The 17,551-nt window shown below is 42.8% G+C and overlaps 1 protein-coding gene and 1 pseudogene across 2 annotated transcripts in view; one reads left to right on the top strand and one right to left on the bottom strand.

Moving 5' to 3' along the window:
• Positions 1-976: 976 nt before the first annotated feature.
• The window catches only part of LOC113876121 (zinc finger protein 91-like), a 43,733-nt gene continuing 27,158 nt past the window's right edge, over positions 977-17,551 (bottom strand). Inside the window, 2 exon segments of the mRNA XM_027514979.1 lie at positions 977-1,827; positions 2,077-2,987. Of these exon segments, the coding sequence (XP_027370780.1) occupies positions 1,797-1,827; positions 2,077-2,987 (942 nt within the window). The 3' untranslated portion in view covers positions 977-1,796.
• LOC113876122 lies at positions 15,382-16,475 on the top strand (annotated as a pseudogene). Its single transcript, XR_003506424.1, has one exon. The product of XR_003506424.1 is annotated as a low molecular weight phosphotyrosine protein phosphatase pseudogene (transcript).

A 17,551-nucleotide genomic window follows, 5' to 3' on the forward strand; every position in this document is an offset into this window, starting at 1 on the left:
AAAGCAAGGCACCCATGGGCTTCTGGTCCATACACATGATGCCAAGGCAGCAATATCATGGAGCACTGTAGATAACTCTCAGCAATACTCCTAGGCAATCCATATTGTAACCATCATAATGTCCCAGTAGTTAAAAATGAGGAAAATGACACACTGTACCATTTATGGAAAATATGATCTCAAGTTATTTGAGGGTTATTGCCAGTAGAAAAAGGGAATTATTATGAGATGTCATTCTCTGTGCATCTTAAGTCACTTCAGACGTGTCTGACCCTTTGTGACCACATGGACTGTAGCCTGCCAGACTTCTCTGTCCATGGGATTCTCCAGGGAAGAATATTGGAATGGGTTGCCCTGCCCTCCTCCAGGGGATCTTCTGGACCCAGGGATCGAACCAGCGTCTCTTATGTCTCTTGCATTGGCAGACAAATTCTTTACCACTAGCACTACCTGGGAAGCCCCATGAGATGTCATCCTACTGTGTTACAGATACTCTCTAGTCACCATCAGTTAATGATGACTTAAAAAACCCCAGGGGGATGATAATGCTTGTGTTAATGTTAACACTGGTGGTGGAATACGTATGTGCATGCTCAGTTGTGTCTGACTCTTTGCAACCCCATGACTGGAGCCCACCAGCCTCCTCTGTCAATGGGATTTCCCATGGCAAAAATACTGGAGTGGGTTGCCATTTCCTTCTCCAGGGTATCTTCCCGACCCAGGGATCAAACCTACATCTCCTGTGTCTCCTGCATTGGCAGGCAGGTTCTTTACCACTGAACCACCTGGAAGCTTGTTACTGATGAGAACACTTCTTCAAATATACATCAAGTTTAATATATGAAAAGCCGTTCACTTTTATTGATTAACATATAGTAAATTCACACATAATCTAAATAAAACTTTCCAAAGTTTACTCTATAATCTTTGATCAAAATACAGATTACAAGCATTTGGAAACATTCTTGTTCTTGTGATACAGTGGTCAGAGAAATGTGATATTTATGGTTTACAAAACAGAGAGAGCAGTTATTTAGTAAACAAGGATGTACATTCATTACATCACCTTTCAGGAAAAGGTTACATGTATTTTTCTTGGGTATCTGTGAAGATTTCCTGATTGTTACCATGTCAACTAAAATTCATGACTTCTAGTTATTGCTGTTATAAAAATACATCAGGATTTCAGTGAGCTGCCATCTTTATATCCATAAAAAACCATTGGCACAACTATTTAAAATTTCGACTCTCTGTCTTACTTTAATACAAAGAATTATTCTCTGAACACTTACCTAGCGGTGACGTAGAGGGATGTTTTAAACAATGACAATCATCACCTCCATTTAGACTTCCACTGTACATTTCACATTAGAGGATCCTTAATAGTACATAAAAAAGTAGATAAAAATTATTTCCACCTATTATAGAAGGGTTTTAACTTTGAGGCAGCAAAGATCAAGAATATTAGTTTTAAAAAAGCATATTCACATACACACTAAAGGTATAGCACATAGTAATTTGAAAGTTGAGTTATATTAAATTTCACTTTCACATACTGTCAATATGAATAAGGATACAATGATAATAATTATGTTGTCCAACATCTCTTGCCTTGATCCTATGGTCCAAGTAACAAATAATTTTTCTAAGTGTTTTCACTTTGGATTATTTTCTATAATATCCTGATTTAAAGTAATACCAGAAAAGGGTTATTGAATGAATGCTATCTTTGATGAATTCTCTGATATTTATTTAGACCTGAGTTTTTAAATTCATTTTGTACATTTTTTACAGCATTAAGCATTCTTCCCAGTATGAACTCTCTGGCATTTTCTGATGTGTGTGCTTAGGACAAACCTCTTTCATCACTTACTACGTTTGTAGGGTCTCTCTCCAGCACACGCTCTCTGATGCTGAGTGAGGTGACGGCTCACTTCAAGGCTTTGTCCTATTATTTATATTTGTAAGACTACTTGGCAGTATGAATTATTTTATGGCAAGTAAGATTTGAGTGGCAATTAAAAGCTTTGCCTCATTCTTTACATTTGTATGGTTTCTCCCCAGTATGAATTCACCTGTCGACTAAGGTTTGAACTCTGATTAAAGGCTTTGCCACATTCTGTACATTTATAAGGCTTCTCTCCAGTATGAGTTCGCTGATGTTGAATAAGTGTTGAGTTTTGATTAAAGGCTTTGCCACATTCTGTACATTTATAAGGCTTCTCTCCAGTATGAATTCGCTGATGTTGAGTAAGTGTTGAGTTTCGATTAAAGGCTTTGCCACATTCTGTACATTTATAAGGCTTCTCTCCAGTATGAATTCGCTGATGTTGAGTAAGTGTTGAGTTTCGATTAAAGGCTTTGCCACATTCTGTACATTTATAAGGCTTCTCTCCTGTATGAATTCGCTGGTGTTGAGTAAGGGTTGAGTTTTGATTAAAGGCTTTGCCACATTCTGTACATTTGTATAGTTTCTTCCCAGCATGAATTCTCTGGTGACGGGTAAGGTTTGAGTGATGATTAAAGGCTTTGTTACATTCTGTACATTTATAAGGCTTCTCCCCAGTATGAATTCGCTGATGCACAGTGAGATGTGAGCAACTATTAAAGGCTTTCCCACATTCTCTGCATGTGTGAGGCTTCTCCCCAGTATGAATTCTCTGATGTTGATTAAGCTTTGAGCAACTGATAAAAGCTTTGCCACATTCTTTACACTTGTATGGTTTCTCCCCAGTATGGATTTGCTGATGTTGAATAAGTGTTATACTTTGGTTAAAGGCTTTCCCACAATTCTGACATTTATATGGTTTCTCCCTAGTATGGATTCGCCTATGTCGATTAAGGTTTGAGCTCTGATTAAAGGCTTTGCCACATTCTGGACATTTGTAAGTCTTCTCTGCAGTATGAACAGTGAGATGTTGAGTAAGGCTTGAGGGCTTGCTGAAGGTTTTGCCACATTCTGCACATTGGTTACGTTTCCCTCCGGTGTGGATTTTCCTGTGTCTATTTAGATTTGATAATTGAGGAAAGACTTTCCCACATTTATTCCACTTGCTGTGTTTCTCCTTAGCATGAATACTCAGATGTTGAGTAAGTTCTGATGACTGGTTAGAAACTTGACCACATTCACTAAATTTGTAATTATTCTCTTCAATATGTATATTCCCATCTGTAATAAGATTTGAGCTTTGATAAAAGACATTTCTACATTCATCACTATGGTTCTCTGAATATAGAGTTCTCTGATGATTCATGAGACCTGAGTCTTGGTCAAAGTGATTCCCAGGTTCAAGGCATGGGTAGATTCTGGCTCCATCATAAATACTGTTGTAATTATTGAAGGTGGAGCTCTGGCTTAAGGCCTCACTCATGGGATTACACATGGAAGGTTGTTCCGCATTATCTGTACTATGATACCCATTGAATGACGGCAGCTGGATAAAGACTGTCTCATTATTATTGACATTACAGATATTGGAATAGGGAGAAAATGTTTCTTGGTGGAAAAATAATGAGCCTTCACTAAAGGATCTCTCAAACTGATCATAGTGAGATTTTCTTCCTTCATTTTCAAATCTCTGGCTCTCAGACATGTATGACTGGCTGTTTAATTCAAACCTATATTCATACTGGTTTGAGTGATTATTTGTAGCATAGACTAGATGACTTTCCATGTTTTCAAAATTTCACACCAGAGAATATGTTTGTTTTTTTTTTTTTAAATCATGTGGGTTCTTGCTTACAAAAACATATTTTTCTGCAGAACTTATTGACTTCAAATGGAATTTTTCCCAATTTGATGCATATCCTCAATTTCTTTTGGCAATCATGTTTTCATCATGAATAATTGTCCCGATTTGGTTACATCTAAAACAACATCCTTTTGGCCCTTCACAGCCCCCCTTACTTTCCCAGTCTTTCATTAAGTACACATTTCCAAGCTGAGAGCTCTCAGAATTTCTGAGCACATTACACATGAATCTCCTATGCACGGCTTCTTTAGGAACAAACCCTGGGTGTCATGAGAAGACATCGCTGAAAGATAACAAATAACCAAGATCCCACTTAGTACCTTGAGTGAATATGCTTTACAGTTGTACACAATATTGACAAACCCTTAGCTATATTAATAAGAGATGGTATGCAAAGAAGATCAGAAGTAAAAATAATGGCACTGTACATGTTACATAGAACAAAAAGTAATTCTATCAGGTTATGATGACTGATACTATACCAAAAACTTGAATACCTCCAAGGAAGATTCAATTTTTAGAATCAGAGAACACCTTAGATGTTAGCATGAGTGAATTAAAAAATTATAACACATCTACAACTATTAATAGGAGTAAAAAAGTAATTTAAAAAAATCCCTGGAGTAGATGAGTTAACTGGAAAATTCCAACATTTCAAGAAAAATAAATATCAATTCTCCATAAGGGATCACCATGTACACACTGCTATATTTAAAATGGAGAGCCAACAAGGTCCTACTGTCCTGCACAGGGAGCTCTGCTCAACGTTACGTGGCTGCCTGGATGGGAGGGGAGTTTGGGGGAGAATGGATACATGTGTATGGACGGCTGAGGCCCTCTGCTACCCACCTGAAACTATCACAACATTGTTAACCGGTTATACCTCAATACAAAATAAAAGAACAGTAAAAAATATTTCTGTGAGTTAATAGATATATTAAATGGTTTTAGCACTGATGAGTTGGGGTAAATGCACTTAAAAATGTCTAAAATTTGTTTATAGAAGAAAAAATTGGGAGGTAGAAATTGGGGATTACCTTTTATGATTTCAGGGACTGAGAATGAACTTCAGAGAGCCATGTTTGAAGTTTCCATTGGAAATTAGAAAGCAGGAAGCATATATCTGTTCCCAGTATTTCTGGAATTTTGTCAACTAATCCCAGAGCTCCACAACTCTTTTCTGACTTGAGGCAGAGACGGAAATTTGGAAAGGCCTTAAGGCAGAGTTTGTCAGAACTGTTAGCAGCTTTTCCTAGGTCCCCCAAAGCAGCGAGAGTATGCAGGTCCTCATAGACCAGGAGGAAGGTTTTGGCTCTCAGTGAAACTGAGGGAAAACCCACTGGAGCTGAAGAAGATGGAGATGAAACAGCAGAAGAACGGGGCCGGTCATGTCCCTCTTTGGCAGACATAAACCCAGGCTTCTCATTCTAGTGAAGCAGGCCTCCCCAAACCATCTGCACACGTCTGGCTTCCTCTGTGGTCTTTGGACCTCTCACCTGTGTCATCCGCTTCATTCATTCACACCTAGCACCGGGATTCTTCCTTTCCTCCAAAGGGGACCTGCTCATTAGAAAAATGAACATAATTAGGACTTTGGGTTTAACATATACACTCTAGTATACACAAAATAACCAACAAGGATCTGCTGCATAGCACAGGGAACTATTCTCAATATTCCTAATAACCTATAAGCGAAAAGGGTCTGACTTGACTGATGGAAACCTCTCCTTACAAAACTCAGTATCTCTCCTGAACACTGTTGCGTGTTCATATTTCAAAGCCAACTAGCAGCAAAGAGACACTAGGAGGAAATGGAGTTTCCGCCTTAGCTGTGTTGGATTGTGCACCTCCCTCACCACATCTTGCCAGGATTTTCTTAAAGATAAAGAGACAAAAATGGAACTTGATGGTGTGGGAATCTAGCAGAAAACACCCGAATTGGTGACCATCAGGTGTTATGGGATAAACTGGTGTCACGTGCGAGAAACACTCAAGAAGACACGTGGTCACTGCTCAGGTACTTTCGGCAAAAATAAGGAAATGTCAATGTATCTTGAAAAAATTTCACTTTTCTGCATTTTTACTCCAAAAATACCTCCCCAGTTCTGCATCCCTAATAGCGCATTTAAATAATAGACCTTTCTTACCAATGTAGAGAATAGTCAGATTTTTGTCAAAAGTCTCTAAGGAACTCTAGACCATTAAGGTCATCCTGTTTCAGTTCAGTGCAGTCCCTCTGTCCTGTCTGACTCATTGCGACCCCACCCCATCCCAACAGAAATTCTGCACATCAATACCTTCCCTTGTCGGTCTTTCGAAAAGGGAATATTTTGAAAAACTGAAAGTTGTTCATTCACACTGGGAATGCTTCATGCCCTGTAGGGAGCCTGGAGGCAGACAAGGAGAAGAGGCTCGTGGAGAGAGAAGAGCCTGATTGTGACCCATAAAAATAAAAGAAAAAACAGTATTTAATAGTCAAAAACCACCTCACCAGGCAAGAATATCAGAAAAAGAGAATTAAAGAGTTGTATGTTTTCAATCCAGGGCATTTAAGGAGGAAAAAGCAGACACAGCCTCTAACCTGGATCAGGACATTCACCTGAGAAGCTGCCATTTCCTCCTCTTCTTCCTGCTGCCCTGGGTCGTTTTCGCATCAAGACTGTGGAGGAATCACCTCAGCGTCATGAGATTACACCTTCAGAGGTACCAGCACAGCTCCTTCGCCTGCTCCCAACACCCTCACAGGCAGAAGGACCTTGAAAAGCGGGAAACGCCAACCTCTCCTGTCCTTTGTCTCAGGAGAGATTCAGGACAATCAGCTCCTCCGTGGAGACCAATCTATCAATTTGTTGTTGTTGTCTACTCTTCTTTCTTCATATAAAGTCCCCCAAATTCTGCTAACATGGGGTGTGTGGGCTGCACTGACTTGCCCCTTTAAAGCTCATGCAGAGCAGAACTTGTTGCCTCTGCTTGGACTGAAGCCAGGCCTCAGCTCTCACAAATGGACCAGGAGCCACGTCCTTAACCCAGGCCTCCCCTTAGAATCCCCTGGAGCACTTCCTACACGCCACACTGATGCTCCCACAGGACGGAGAGAGAACTCTGTGGGAAGGGCACCGGGGAAGTTATCGCTCACCACTGGTCACGTGACCCTGATGGGAAACAGGTGGAAAACCACTTGGCCAAAGATTCTTTCTGAACCAGTTCAGTGTATACAATCCCATGAGGTCAGAGCCCCACTCTGAGAGGTTATGAATCTGCAGGTCTGAGGTGGGGCCATGAAATGAGTCTTCAGCAAGCTCCCTGTTTGTTCTGATGCTTCTTCCCCAAGACCTACACTCAGGAGCCCTGAGCTTCAGCCCTCACACTCAGCACAGCTGAGACCTCTCAGGAGGGAAGGGTTTAGGTCAGGAATTTCTTGGAGAGGTCAGGCTAGAACCAAGCAGAGAAAGCTCCAGTACTTGGGGTTCAGGCCTTTCTAAGGGACCCTGGGTGAAGTGCTGGGGGCTCCCCAGGCTGAGCGTGGATGGGTCCATTCAAACCAAGAGGAGCAGGATTCTGGTGAGCTCTGAGGGTGTCATTGAAGGGGGGCCTGTGCAGTAGACCCTGGGGTTCAGCAAGACTGCTGGTCTCAAGGAAGGGGGTCACCTAGTGGACGTGCTCACAGGACTGGCTGGTGTGAGTTCAAGGACCTGCAGGCTGCCTGGTCCCCAGGCAGACGCTGAGGCAGCAACAGCACGGAGCAGTCAGGGAGGCTCTCAACAGTACTCTGTATGGTCCTTCTTATTAGAACCGTCACAGGGTCCCTGCAGTTACAGAGAGGGGGCGGGGGAAGGTACATTGTAGAAATTTTGGAAAATATGTGACATTATTTGAGGATTAAGGCCAGTAAGGAAACTAACTGTTACAGATGCCATCCCTCTGTGCTACCTAATGGTTTATTGTCACAATCGCTCCCCCGTAGCCTTAAAGAAGGTGGGAGAGGTTAATGTTGGTGGTGCATTAACCATTCATTACACATCAACTTTATCACCAGAAACCATTCAATTTTATTAATTAACATATATGAATATCACACATAGAATAAAACCTGTTACAATCCACTGTGTGACCTTAATTAAAATACAGATTTACAAGCATAGACAACAATATTCATTTGTCTGCTACAATGATCCGAGAATTGTGACTTCTATGGTTACAAAATGGAGGCTAATCATTTAATAAACAAGATGTAACAAGCTACATGACTTTTCTGGGAAGGCTTTCGCATACTATGGTATCAGAGATGTCGTTATCCCAAGCATGTCAACTAATATTCATGACTTCAGTTGATACGATAAAGATACATTAAGATTCCAGTGAACTCTCATTATCTTATCCTTAATAAGCAAATGACATAACTATTGAAAATTTAGAATTTTGTCTTACTTTGATACATAGAATTAGTTCCTGAACACTTACATCATGGTGACCTATAGGGATGTTTCACATGAATGACAAACACCGCCATTTAGATGTTCAGTGTACACATTACATTGCAGTTAATCTTCTAATGGAGAATAAATATAAATGACTTCTCCCTAGGATAGAAGGGGTCCTTTTATCTTTGAGGCAGCAACCTTCACATACATTAGAAACAAAGCATAATTTGACAGTTGCATTACATTCATTTTGGTTTTCAAATAATCTCAAATCATGTTGATAGAACCAGAATACATTGCTAATAATTATACCTTTCTAAACACCAACCGTCTAGTCAAGGCTATGGTTTTTCCAGTGGTCATGCATGGATTGAGAGTTGTACTATAAAGAAAGCTGAGCGTAGAAGAATCAATGCTTTTGAACTGTGGTGTTGGAGAAGACTCTTTGAGAGTCCTTTGGACTGCAAGGAGATCCAACCAGTCCATCCTAAAGGAGATCAGTCTTGGGTGTTCATTGGAAGGACTGATGTTGAAGCTGAAACTCCAATACTTTGGCCACCTGATGCGGAGAGCTGACTTATTTGAAAAGACCCTGATGCTGGGAAAGATTGAGGGCAGGAGGAGAAGGGGACAACAGAGGATGAGATGGTTGGAAGGCATCACCAGCTCAATGGACATGGGTTTGGGTGGACTCGGGAGTTGGTTATGGACAGGGAGGCCTGGCGTGCTGCGGTTCATGGGGTTGGAAAGAGTTGGACATGACTGAGCGACTGAACTGAACTGAACTGAAACACCAACCTTTTGTCTGGTGATGCAGAGTAACATATCAATTTTCTATCTGTCTTAACTATGGATTACTATCTATAGTAATTCTCCTCCAGGAACTTCAGAAAAGAGGTATTGATGAAATGCTTTCTTATACATTCTTTGATATTTATTTAGATTTGATTAAATACTTCGTTACTTTTTGTTTTAACATCATTCACTTATCTTTCTTGTATAAACCCTTTCCTGTTTTCTAAACTAAATTTGGGATGAACCTCTTTCATCACTTATTACATTACTAGAGTTTCTCTCCAGTATGTACTCCGCATATACATTAAATAATCAGGGGGATGGTATACAGCCTTGACATACTCCTTTCCCAATTTGGAACCAGTCTGTTGTTCCATGTCCGGTTCTAACTGTTGCTTCTTGATCTGCATACAGGTTTCTCAGGGGGCAGCTAAGGTGGTCTGGTATTCTCATCTGTTTAAGAATTTTCCACAGTTTGTTGTGATCCACACAGTCAAAGGCTTTAGTGTACTCAATAAAGCAGAAGTGGATGTTTTTCTGGAATTCCCTTTTTCTATGATCCAATGAATGTTGGCAATTTAATCTCTGATTCCTCTGCATTTTCTACATCCAGCTTGTACATCTGGAAGTTCATGGTTCACGTACAGTTGAAGGCTGGCTTGAAGGATTTTGAGCATTACCTTGCTAGCATGTGAAATGAGCGCTGTTGTGCAGTAGTTTGAGCATTCTTTGGCATTGCCCTTCTTTGGGACTGGAATGAACACTGCCCTTTTCCAGTCCTGTGGCCACTGCTGAGTTTTCCAAATTTGCTGGCATATTGAGTGCAGCACTTTCACAGCAGTGTCTTTCAGGATTGAAAAATAGCTCAGCTGGAATTCCATCACCTCCACGAGCTTTGTTGGTAGTAATTCTTCCTAAGGCCCACTTGACTTCACACACCAGGATGTCTGGCTCTAGGTGAGTGACAACACCATTGTGGTCATCCAGGTCATTAAGACCTTTTTTGTACAGTTCTTCTGTGTATTCTGGCCATCTCTTCTTAATCTCTTCTGCTTCTGTTAGGTCCATGCCATTTCTGTCCTTTATTGAGCCCATCTTTGCATGAAATGTTCCCTTGGTATCTCTAAGTTTCTTGAAGAGATGTCTAGTCTTTCCCATTCTATTGTTTTCTTCTATTTCTTTGCATTGTTCACTTAAGAAGGCTCTCTTATCTCTGCTTGCTAGCTTTGGAACTCTGCATTCAGATGGGTATATCTCTCCTTTTCTCCTTTGCCTTTCGCCTCTCTTCTTTTCTCAGCTATTTGTAAGGCTTCCTCAGACAACCATTTTGCCTTTTTGCATTTCTTTTTCTTGGGGCTGGTTTTGGTCACTGCCTCCTGTACAATGTTGTAAACCTCTGTCCATAGTTCTTCAGGCACTCTGTCTATCAGATCTAGTCCCTTGAACCTACTTGTCACTTCCACTGTATAATCATGTTGTTGTTCAGTCGCTCAGCCGTGTCTGACTTTGCAACCCCATGGATTGTACCACTCCAGGCTTCCCTGTCCATCACCAACTCTGGAGCTTGCTCAAACATGTCCACTGACTTGGTGATGCTATCCACTATCTTATTCTCTTTTGTCTCCTTCTCCTCCTACCTTCAATCTTTCCCAGCATCAGGGTCTTTTCCAATGAGTCAGCTCTCCACATCAGGTGGCCAAAGTATTGGAGTTTCAGCTTCAGCATTAGTCTCTCCAGTGAATATTTGGGGCTGATTTCCTTCAGGAAGGACTGGTTGGATCTCCTTGCAGTCCAAGGGACTCTCAAGAGTCTTCTCCAACACCACAGTTCAAAAGCATCAATTCTTCGGTGCTCAGCTTTCGTTATAGTCCAACTCTCACATCCATACATGACTACTGGAAAAACCAAAGCTTTGGCTAGACAGACCTTTGTTGGCAAAGTAATGTCTCTGCTTTTTAATATGTTGTCTAGGATGGTCATAACTTTTCGTCCAAGGAGCAAGTGTCTTTTAATTTCATGGCTGCAGTCACCATCTGCAGTGATTCTGGAGCCCCAAAAATTAGTTTTGTTTTTATTTCGTTACTCTAAAAGGTGGATCCAAACAGAGTTGCTGTTTATATCAAAGCGTGTTTGGTCTGTCTGTCTGTCCTACCTATATTTCCCTCAAGAGGTTGAGATTATCAGCCCTGTTTTGAGCTCTTTCATCAATTTGGAGTTTCTCTTTCTGTCTGGGTTCAGGGAGTGTGGTAATTTCATTCTCTTTTCACTTGAGAGACCTCCGCACTGTCCTACAGTCTGGCTGTTAACAATTGACATTGCCAGTATCCAACATGTAGGAGGGATCCCTTCTCTCTACAACCCTCTCCAGCGTTTATTGGTTTTAGACTCTTGCCAATGTCCATTCTGACCTGTGTGAGTTGTGATTGGCATTTCTCTTCAGATTTTGCCATGTTGAAATATTTTCATATGATTTTTAAAAAAACAGTGTGAGTAAAACTGACCTCTCGAGGTTGTCCACTTGACCGACTGCCCTGTTTCAAATTCTTTTTTTAAGATCTCCCCAAGGACATTTGTTGAGAACAGATGTTTCTTCCTTACAGCCCCATGAAAGTGAAGTCGTTCAGTCGTGTCCAGCTATTCTATTTGGGACCCCATGGTCTGTAGCCTACTAGGCTCCTCTGTCCATGGGACTTTGCAGGCAGGAATACTGGAGTGGGTTGCCAACTCCTTCTCCAAGGGATCTTCCTGACCCAAGGATCAAACCCGGGTCTCTCGCATTGCAGGCAGACGCTTTACCGTCTGAGCTACAGAGCTCTAAGCCCCGCAAACATGGTGAATGTGAAGTGCCCATGAGCACAGGTTTTTCAGTCGTTACCAGAAGTGTCCACAAGGTGGCAGCATTTCTTCCTGCTCCACTGTTGAGTTTTTTGTTGTTTGTTTTTAGTGTCTATTTTCTGTTCGAGTAGAGTTGATTTCCGATGTGTTGTTTTAAGTCTACAGGAACTTGGTTTAGTTATGCATGAACGTATGTCTATTCTCTTTCGGGTTCTTTTCCTATATTGGTTCTCTCGGTGTGTTCAGTAGACTTCCCTGTGCTATTCCGTTATTTTGGATTATCTATCTGATAATAAGCAGTGAGTATGTTAATCCCAACCTCTTAATGTCTTCCTTCCCCTACCTTTAAAAAAAAATCATAAGTGAGTTTTCTGTGAGCCTGTTTCTGTTTATAAATTAGTTCATTTAATGAATTTATAGATTCCCCCTGTAAGTGATGTATCTCTCTCCTTCTCTAACTGACGTCACTCAGTATAATAAATCTCTCGGTCCATCCATGCTGCTGCCTGTGGCAGTTTTTCGTTCTGCTGATGGCTGAGAGTATTCGGTGTACAAATGAACCGTTTTCTCTTCATTTCTCTATTGATGGACATTTTGGTTGATGCTCTGTCTTGGGTATTGTCAGTAGTGCTGCCCTGAAGAGAGGGGTGCATGTATCATTTTAAATTAATGTTCTTTCCGGATCTAACCAAGGAGTGGGCTTGCCGGATCGTGTACTAAGTCTATGGTTAGTGTTTTAAGGAATGCCCATACTGTTGTCCTTCGTGGCCGCACCCGCCCATTTCCACTCCTGCCCACAGTGTAGGAGGATTCCCTGTTCCCCTCGCCCTCGGCAGCATTTAATCCTTGTAGATCTTTGGGGGGATGGCTGTTCTGAGGGGTGTGAGGTGATGCCGTGGCCCAGTTTTGATTTGCATTTCTCCAATCGTTAGTGATGCTGAGCATCTTTTCAGGTGCTTTATATGGCCACCTGGATGTCTTCTTTGGACAAATGCTCATTTAGATCTTTGGTCCATTTTTGCTAATGGGATGATTTTTTAAATATATATATATTGAGCTGCATGAGCTGTTTTCATATTTTGGAGATAAATTCCTTGTTTCTAAATTCAGTTCCAAACTTTTTTCCCCCATTCCAAGGGTTTCTTTTTTTAGTTTGGTTTTACAGTTTCCCTTCCAGTGCAAAAGTTTTTGAGGTTCGAGAAACTCAACTCAACAAAACCTCAAAAGCTTTTGAGGTTAGAGAAAATCAACTCTTTGGTTGAGTTTTAATTTTTCATTATTCTAAAAGTGGATCCAAAAGGGTTTGCTATGGTTTATGTCAAAGCTTGTTCTTCCTGTAATTTCCTCAAGAGGTTTAGAGTAATTGTCCCTGCATTAAGCTCTTTAATTGGTTTGAAGTTACTTTCTCTGTATGAGGATAGGGAATGTCACAATTTCATTCGCTGTTATCTTGTTGTTATCTTGTTACCCTCTCCTCTGTATGGACTCCTAACAATTTAACTTGGTAGCATCCGTGCAGCAGAAGTAATTCCCTTTTCTCCAAAACCTTCCAGCATTTATTGTTTGTAGACTTTTTGACAAAGGTCATTTTTGACCAGTGTGAGGCAATACCTCATAGTTTTGATTTGCATTTTGGTAAGATTGCAGGGTGTGGAGGCTTTTCATGGGATTAAAAAAAAAAAAAAAAAAACAGTGTGAGTAAAACTAATATATCGAGATTGGCCTCTTGACAGTCTGCCCTCTCTTTTGAATTCTTTTTCCAGGACCCACCCGAGGACATTTATTGAGGACAGGTGTTTTTTTCATTAAATCCCTGCTGCTGCTGCTGCTGCTGCTGCTGCTAAGTCGCTTCAGTCGTGTCCGACTCTGTGCGACCCCAGAGACGGCAGCCCACCAGGCTCCCCCGTCCCTGGGATTCTCCAGGCAAGAACACTGGAGTGGGTTGCTATTTCCTTCTCCAATGCATGAAAGTGAAAAGTGAAAGTGAAGTCGCTCAGTCGTGTCCGACTCTTCGCGACCCCGTGGACTGCAGCCTACCAGGCTCCTCCGTCCATGGGATTTTCCAGGCAAGAGTACTGGAGTCGGGTGCCATCGCCTTCTCCGTAAATCCCTGCAAGCCTGGTAAATAACCAAGTGCCCATCCGCCCAGGTTTTTCAGTTGCTGTTACCAGACGTGGCCACAAGGCGGCAGCATTTCTTCATGCTCCGCTTTTGGTTCGACTTTAGTGTTTATTTTCTGTTGGAATACAGTTGATACCTGTTGGGCTTGTTTTAGGTTTACAAGAACTTGATTCAGTTATACATAAATGTATGTCTATTCTCTTATTTGTAGGGGTCTTTTCCCATATAGGTTCTTTCAGTGTTTTCAGTACACTTTCCTGTGCTATTCAGTAGGTTTTTTTGGATTATCTGATAGTAAGCAGTATGTATGTTGATTCCAACTTCTTTTTTTTTTTTTTTTTTTTTATTCTTATTTTTTTTTTTTTCTTTTTTTGAAGAAAGGGAGAGCGCAAGGGCCACGCCGACGCCCGCGTGCCCTCCTCCTTCCCCCCACCGCCCGGGGCAGAGGGAAGGGGGACACGCGCGCGGACGCGTGCGGCAGCGGCGACAGGCGCGCGCCACCGGCCCCCCGGCCCCGCGCGTCCCCCCCGGGAAAGGGGGACGGCGTGGCCGCCCTGCGACGCCCCCGGACCCTCGCCCGCGCCACGCCTCTCCCCCGCCCCCCGTCCCGGCCCGCGGGCGAGGGCCCGCGGCGGGGAAGCGGAGGAGGGCGCGGCGCCCCGAGGCCGGGAGGCGCCGCCAGGGGCGCCCCCCCCTTCTCCCTCGCGAGCCTCCGCCCCGCCCCACGGAGGACGGCGGCGTCCCCTCGACCGCCCGAGGACCGGGGCCGGGGCCGAGGACACACCGCCGCCCGCCCACGTAGAGGCGGGGCCCGCGGAGGGAAAAGAGCCAGGGGGGCGGTGGCACGGACCACCACCGCCGCCGCCGCCCCGGGCCGGGCCCGTGCCGCCGGCCGGCCCGGAGCGACAAACCCTTGTGTCGAGGGCTGACTTTCAATAGATCGCAGCGAGGGAGCTGCTCTGCTACGTACGAAACCCCGACCCAGAAGCAGGTCGTCTACGAATGGTTTAGCACCAGGCGCCCCACGAACGTGCGGTGCGTGACGGGCGAGGGGGCGGCCGCCTTTCCGGTGATTCCAACTTCTTAATGTCTCCCTACCCTTCCCTTTTTTGAAATAATCATAGGTGAGTTTTATTAGTCTGAGTCTATTTCTGTTTATAAATCTGTTCACTTGAAAGAACTTACAGATTGCACCTGTAAGTGATGTAATATTTCTCTTTCCCTGACTTCTCTGAGTAGGATAAACCTCTTGGTCCATCTGTGCGGCAGTTAATGGCATTATTTTTGTTGTTGTTCTTTTTGATGGCTGAGTGTATTCCAGCGTCTAGATGGATCAGTTCCTGTTCATTTCTCTCTATTGATGGACACTTTGGTTGAAGCTCTGTCTTGGAACTTGTGACTAGTGCTGCCATGAAAACAGAGGAGCAGGTATCACTTTAAATTGTGATTTTAGGGGAAGATGGCTGAGCAGGTGACCAAGTCGGTGCTGTTCGTGTGTCTGGGTAACATCTGTCGATCGCCCATCGCAGAAGCAGTTTTCAGGAAACTTGTAACTGATCAAAACATTTCAGATAATGTTACCAAAGAAGACTTTGTCACTTTTGATTATATACTATGTATGGATGAGAGCAATCTGAGAGATTTGAATAGAAAAAGTAATCAAGTTAAAAACTGCAGAGCGAAAATCGAACTGCTCGGGAGCTATGATCCACAAAAACAACTTATCATTGAAGATCCCTATTATGGCAACGACGCCGACTTTGAGACCGTCTACCAGCAGTGCGTGCGGTGCTGCAGGGCCTTCCTGGAGAAGGTGCGCTGACCGGCCGTCCCGCTGTGGCCCAGGCTCGTCCCCCCAGGCCGTGTGTCCAGTGTCAACAGTGTCACCGTTCCGAGCCAAGGCCGCAGCCCTCTCTTCAGTTGACTCACTGTTTCCTACCTGAAAAAATAATTGTAGATGGAAATCAGTCTTTGTGTTTGGCGAAAGAGTAAATAAAAAATCTTTATGTGGGGTAAGAGTTCCTTAGACTAGCTAAACCTCCCACTATGCCCCAGTTACAAAAAGAGTGGAACCGTCGAAATAGTGGAGCAGCACAGTAGACCATCGTGAAGGGAAGTGAGACGCCCCCGGCCCCCCGCTGTGGACGGGCCCTGCCGCACCGCCTCTCCACTGGCCGGCGCCCAGCGGCGGTGAGCTGCCAGGCGCGCGCACTCAGGACAGGAAGGAGCGAGGGTCGTGGGACTCCTCCTCAGCACCTTCACTCCTTCTTAGTTTGTGTCTGTGTGGTTCGTTACATAAGGAAGTCACCTTATGTGTTCCCTTTGGAACCCCTTTGCCTCTGGAAATGTAGTTATGTCCCGGAGAAGGACGTGTGTGCTGGTTTGTATTATGGTCAGCTGGGGACTGTCTGCTTCTACATGCGTACAATTGCCTGAATGTCAATTACAGATCACCTTGTGTGGGAAAAGTATTAAGTTGGAAAAAGTCCTTTTATGTTGGAATGCTTAAATATCAATATATTAAGTATTGTTTTGTCAGTGCCTGGTTATAGGGAAATATACATAATTTGTGCACACTTTGAAATAACTAATCTAAAATTCATATGAATATATGTCAGAAAAAATTGTTCTCAAATAAACTGGGGAAATTACAAAAATACAAAAAAAAAAAAAAAAAAAAAAAAAAAAATAAATTGTGATTTTATCCAGATCTGAGGGAAGGAGTGGGCTTGCTTCATCAGGTGGTAACTATATTTAATGTTTTAAGGAATCTCCATACTGTGTTTCTTGTGGCTGCACCCACCCATTTCCATCCCCGCCCACAGTGTAGGAGGTTTCCCTGTTCCCCTCAGCCTCTGAACCATTGAATCTTTGTAGATCTTTTGGAGGGTGGTCATTCTGAGGGGGTGAACTGATACCTTGTTGCAGTTTGATTGGCATTTCTCTAACAGTGATGCTGAGCATCTTTTCATAGGCTTTGTGGCCATCTCGATGCCGCCTTTCAAGATACATCCATTTAGATCTTTGGCCAATTTTTTCTCTTAGGTTGATTGTATTTTGCTGTTGAGCTGCAGGAGCTGTTTGCATGTTTTGGAGATGAATACGTTGCTTTTAAATTCGGTTGCATTTTCCCCCTGATGTTCAGAGTTGTGTTTTTCTTTCGTTTTGAGTTTCCCTTGCTGTGCAAAAGCTTTTGAAGTTAATGAAGTCCCTTTTGTTGAGTCTTATTTTTCATTATCCTAAAAGTGGATCCAAAAACAATTTGCTGCGATTTGTGTCAAACCGTGTTCTGCCTGTATTTTCCTTAAGAGGGTTAGAGTAATCGTCCCTCAGTTTAGTTCTTTAATGGATTTGAAATGTCTTTTTCTGTAGTGGTTAGGGACTGTGAATTTCATCATTTTTCACTTATTTAAGGAACCTCCACCCTCTCCTCCACACTGGTTGTTAGCAATTTACTTTGCCAGCATCAGTGTAGAAAGGTTCCCTTTATTCCACAACCGCTCCAGCATTTACTGTTCGTAGACTTTTTGACAAAGGCCATTTAACCAATGTGAGCTGATACTTCCTTGTAGTTTTGATCTGGGTTTTTTATAAGATTTCATGATGTGAAGGCCGTTCATGTGATTT

The sequence above is a fragment of the Bos indicus x Bos taurus genome, chromosome 18 (assembly GCF_003369695.1).
Source record: "Bos indicus x Bos taurus breed Angus x Brahman F1 hybrid chromosome 18, Bos_hybrid_MaternalHap_v2.0, whole genome shotgun sequence".
Classification (NCBI taxonomy): domain Eukaryota; kingdom Metazoa; phylum Chordata; class Mammalia; order Artiodactyla; family Bovidae; genus Bos; species Bos indicus x Bos taurus.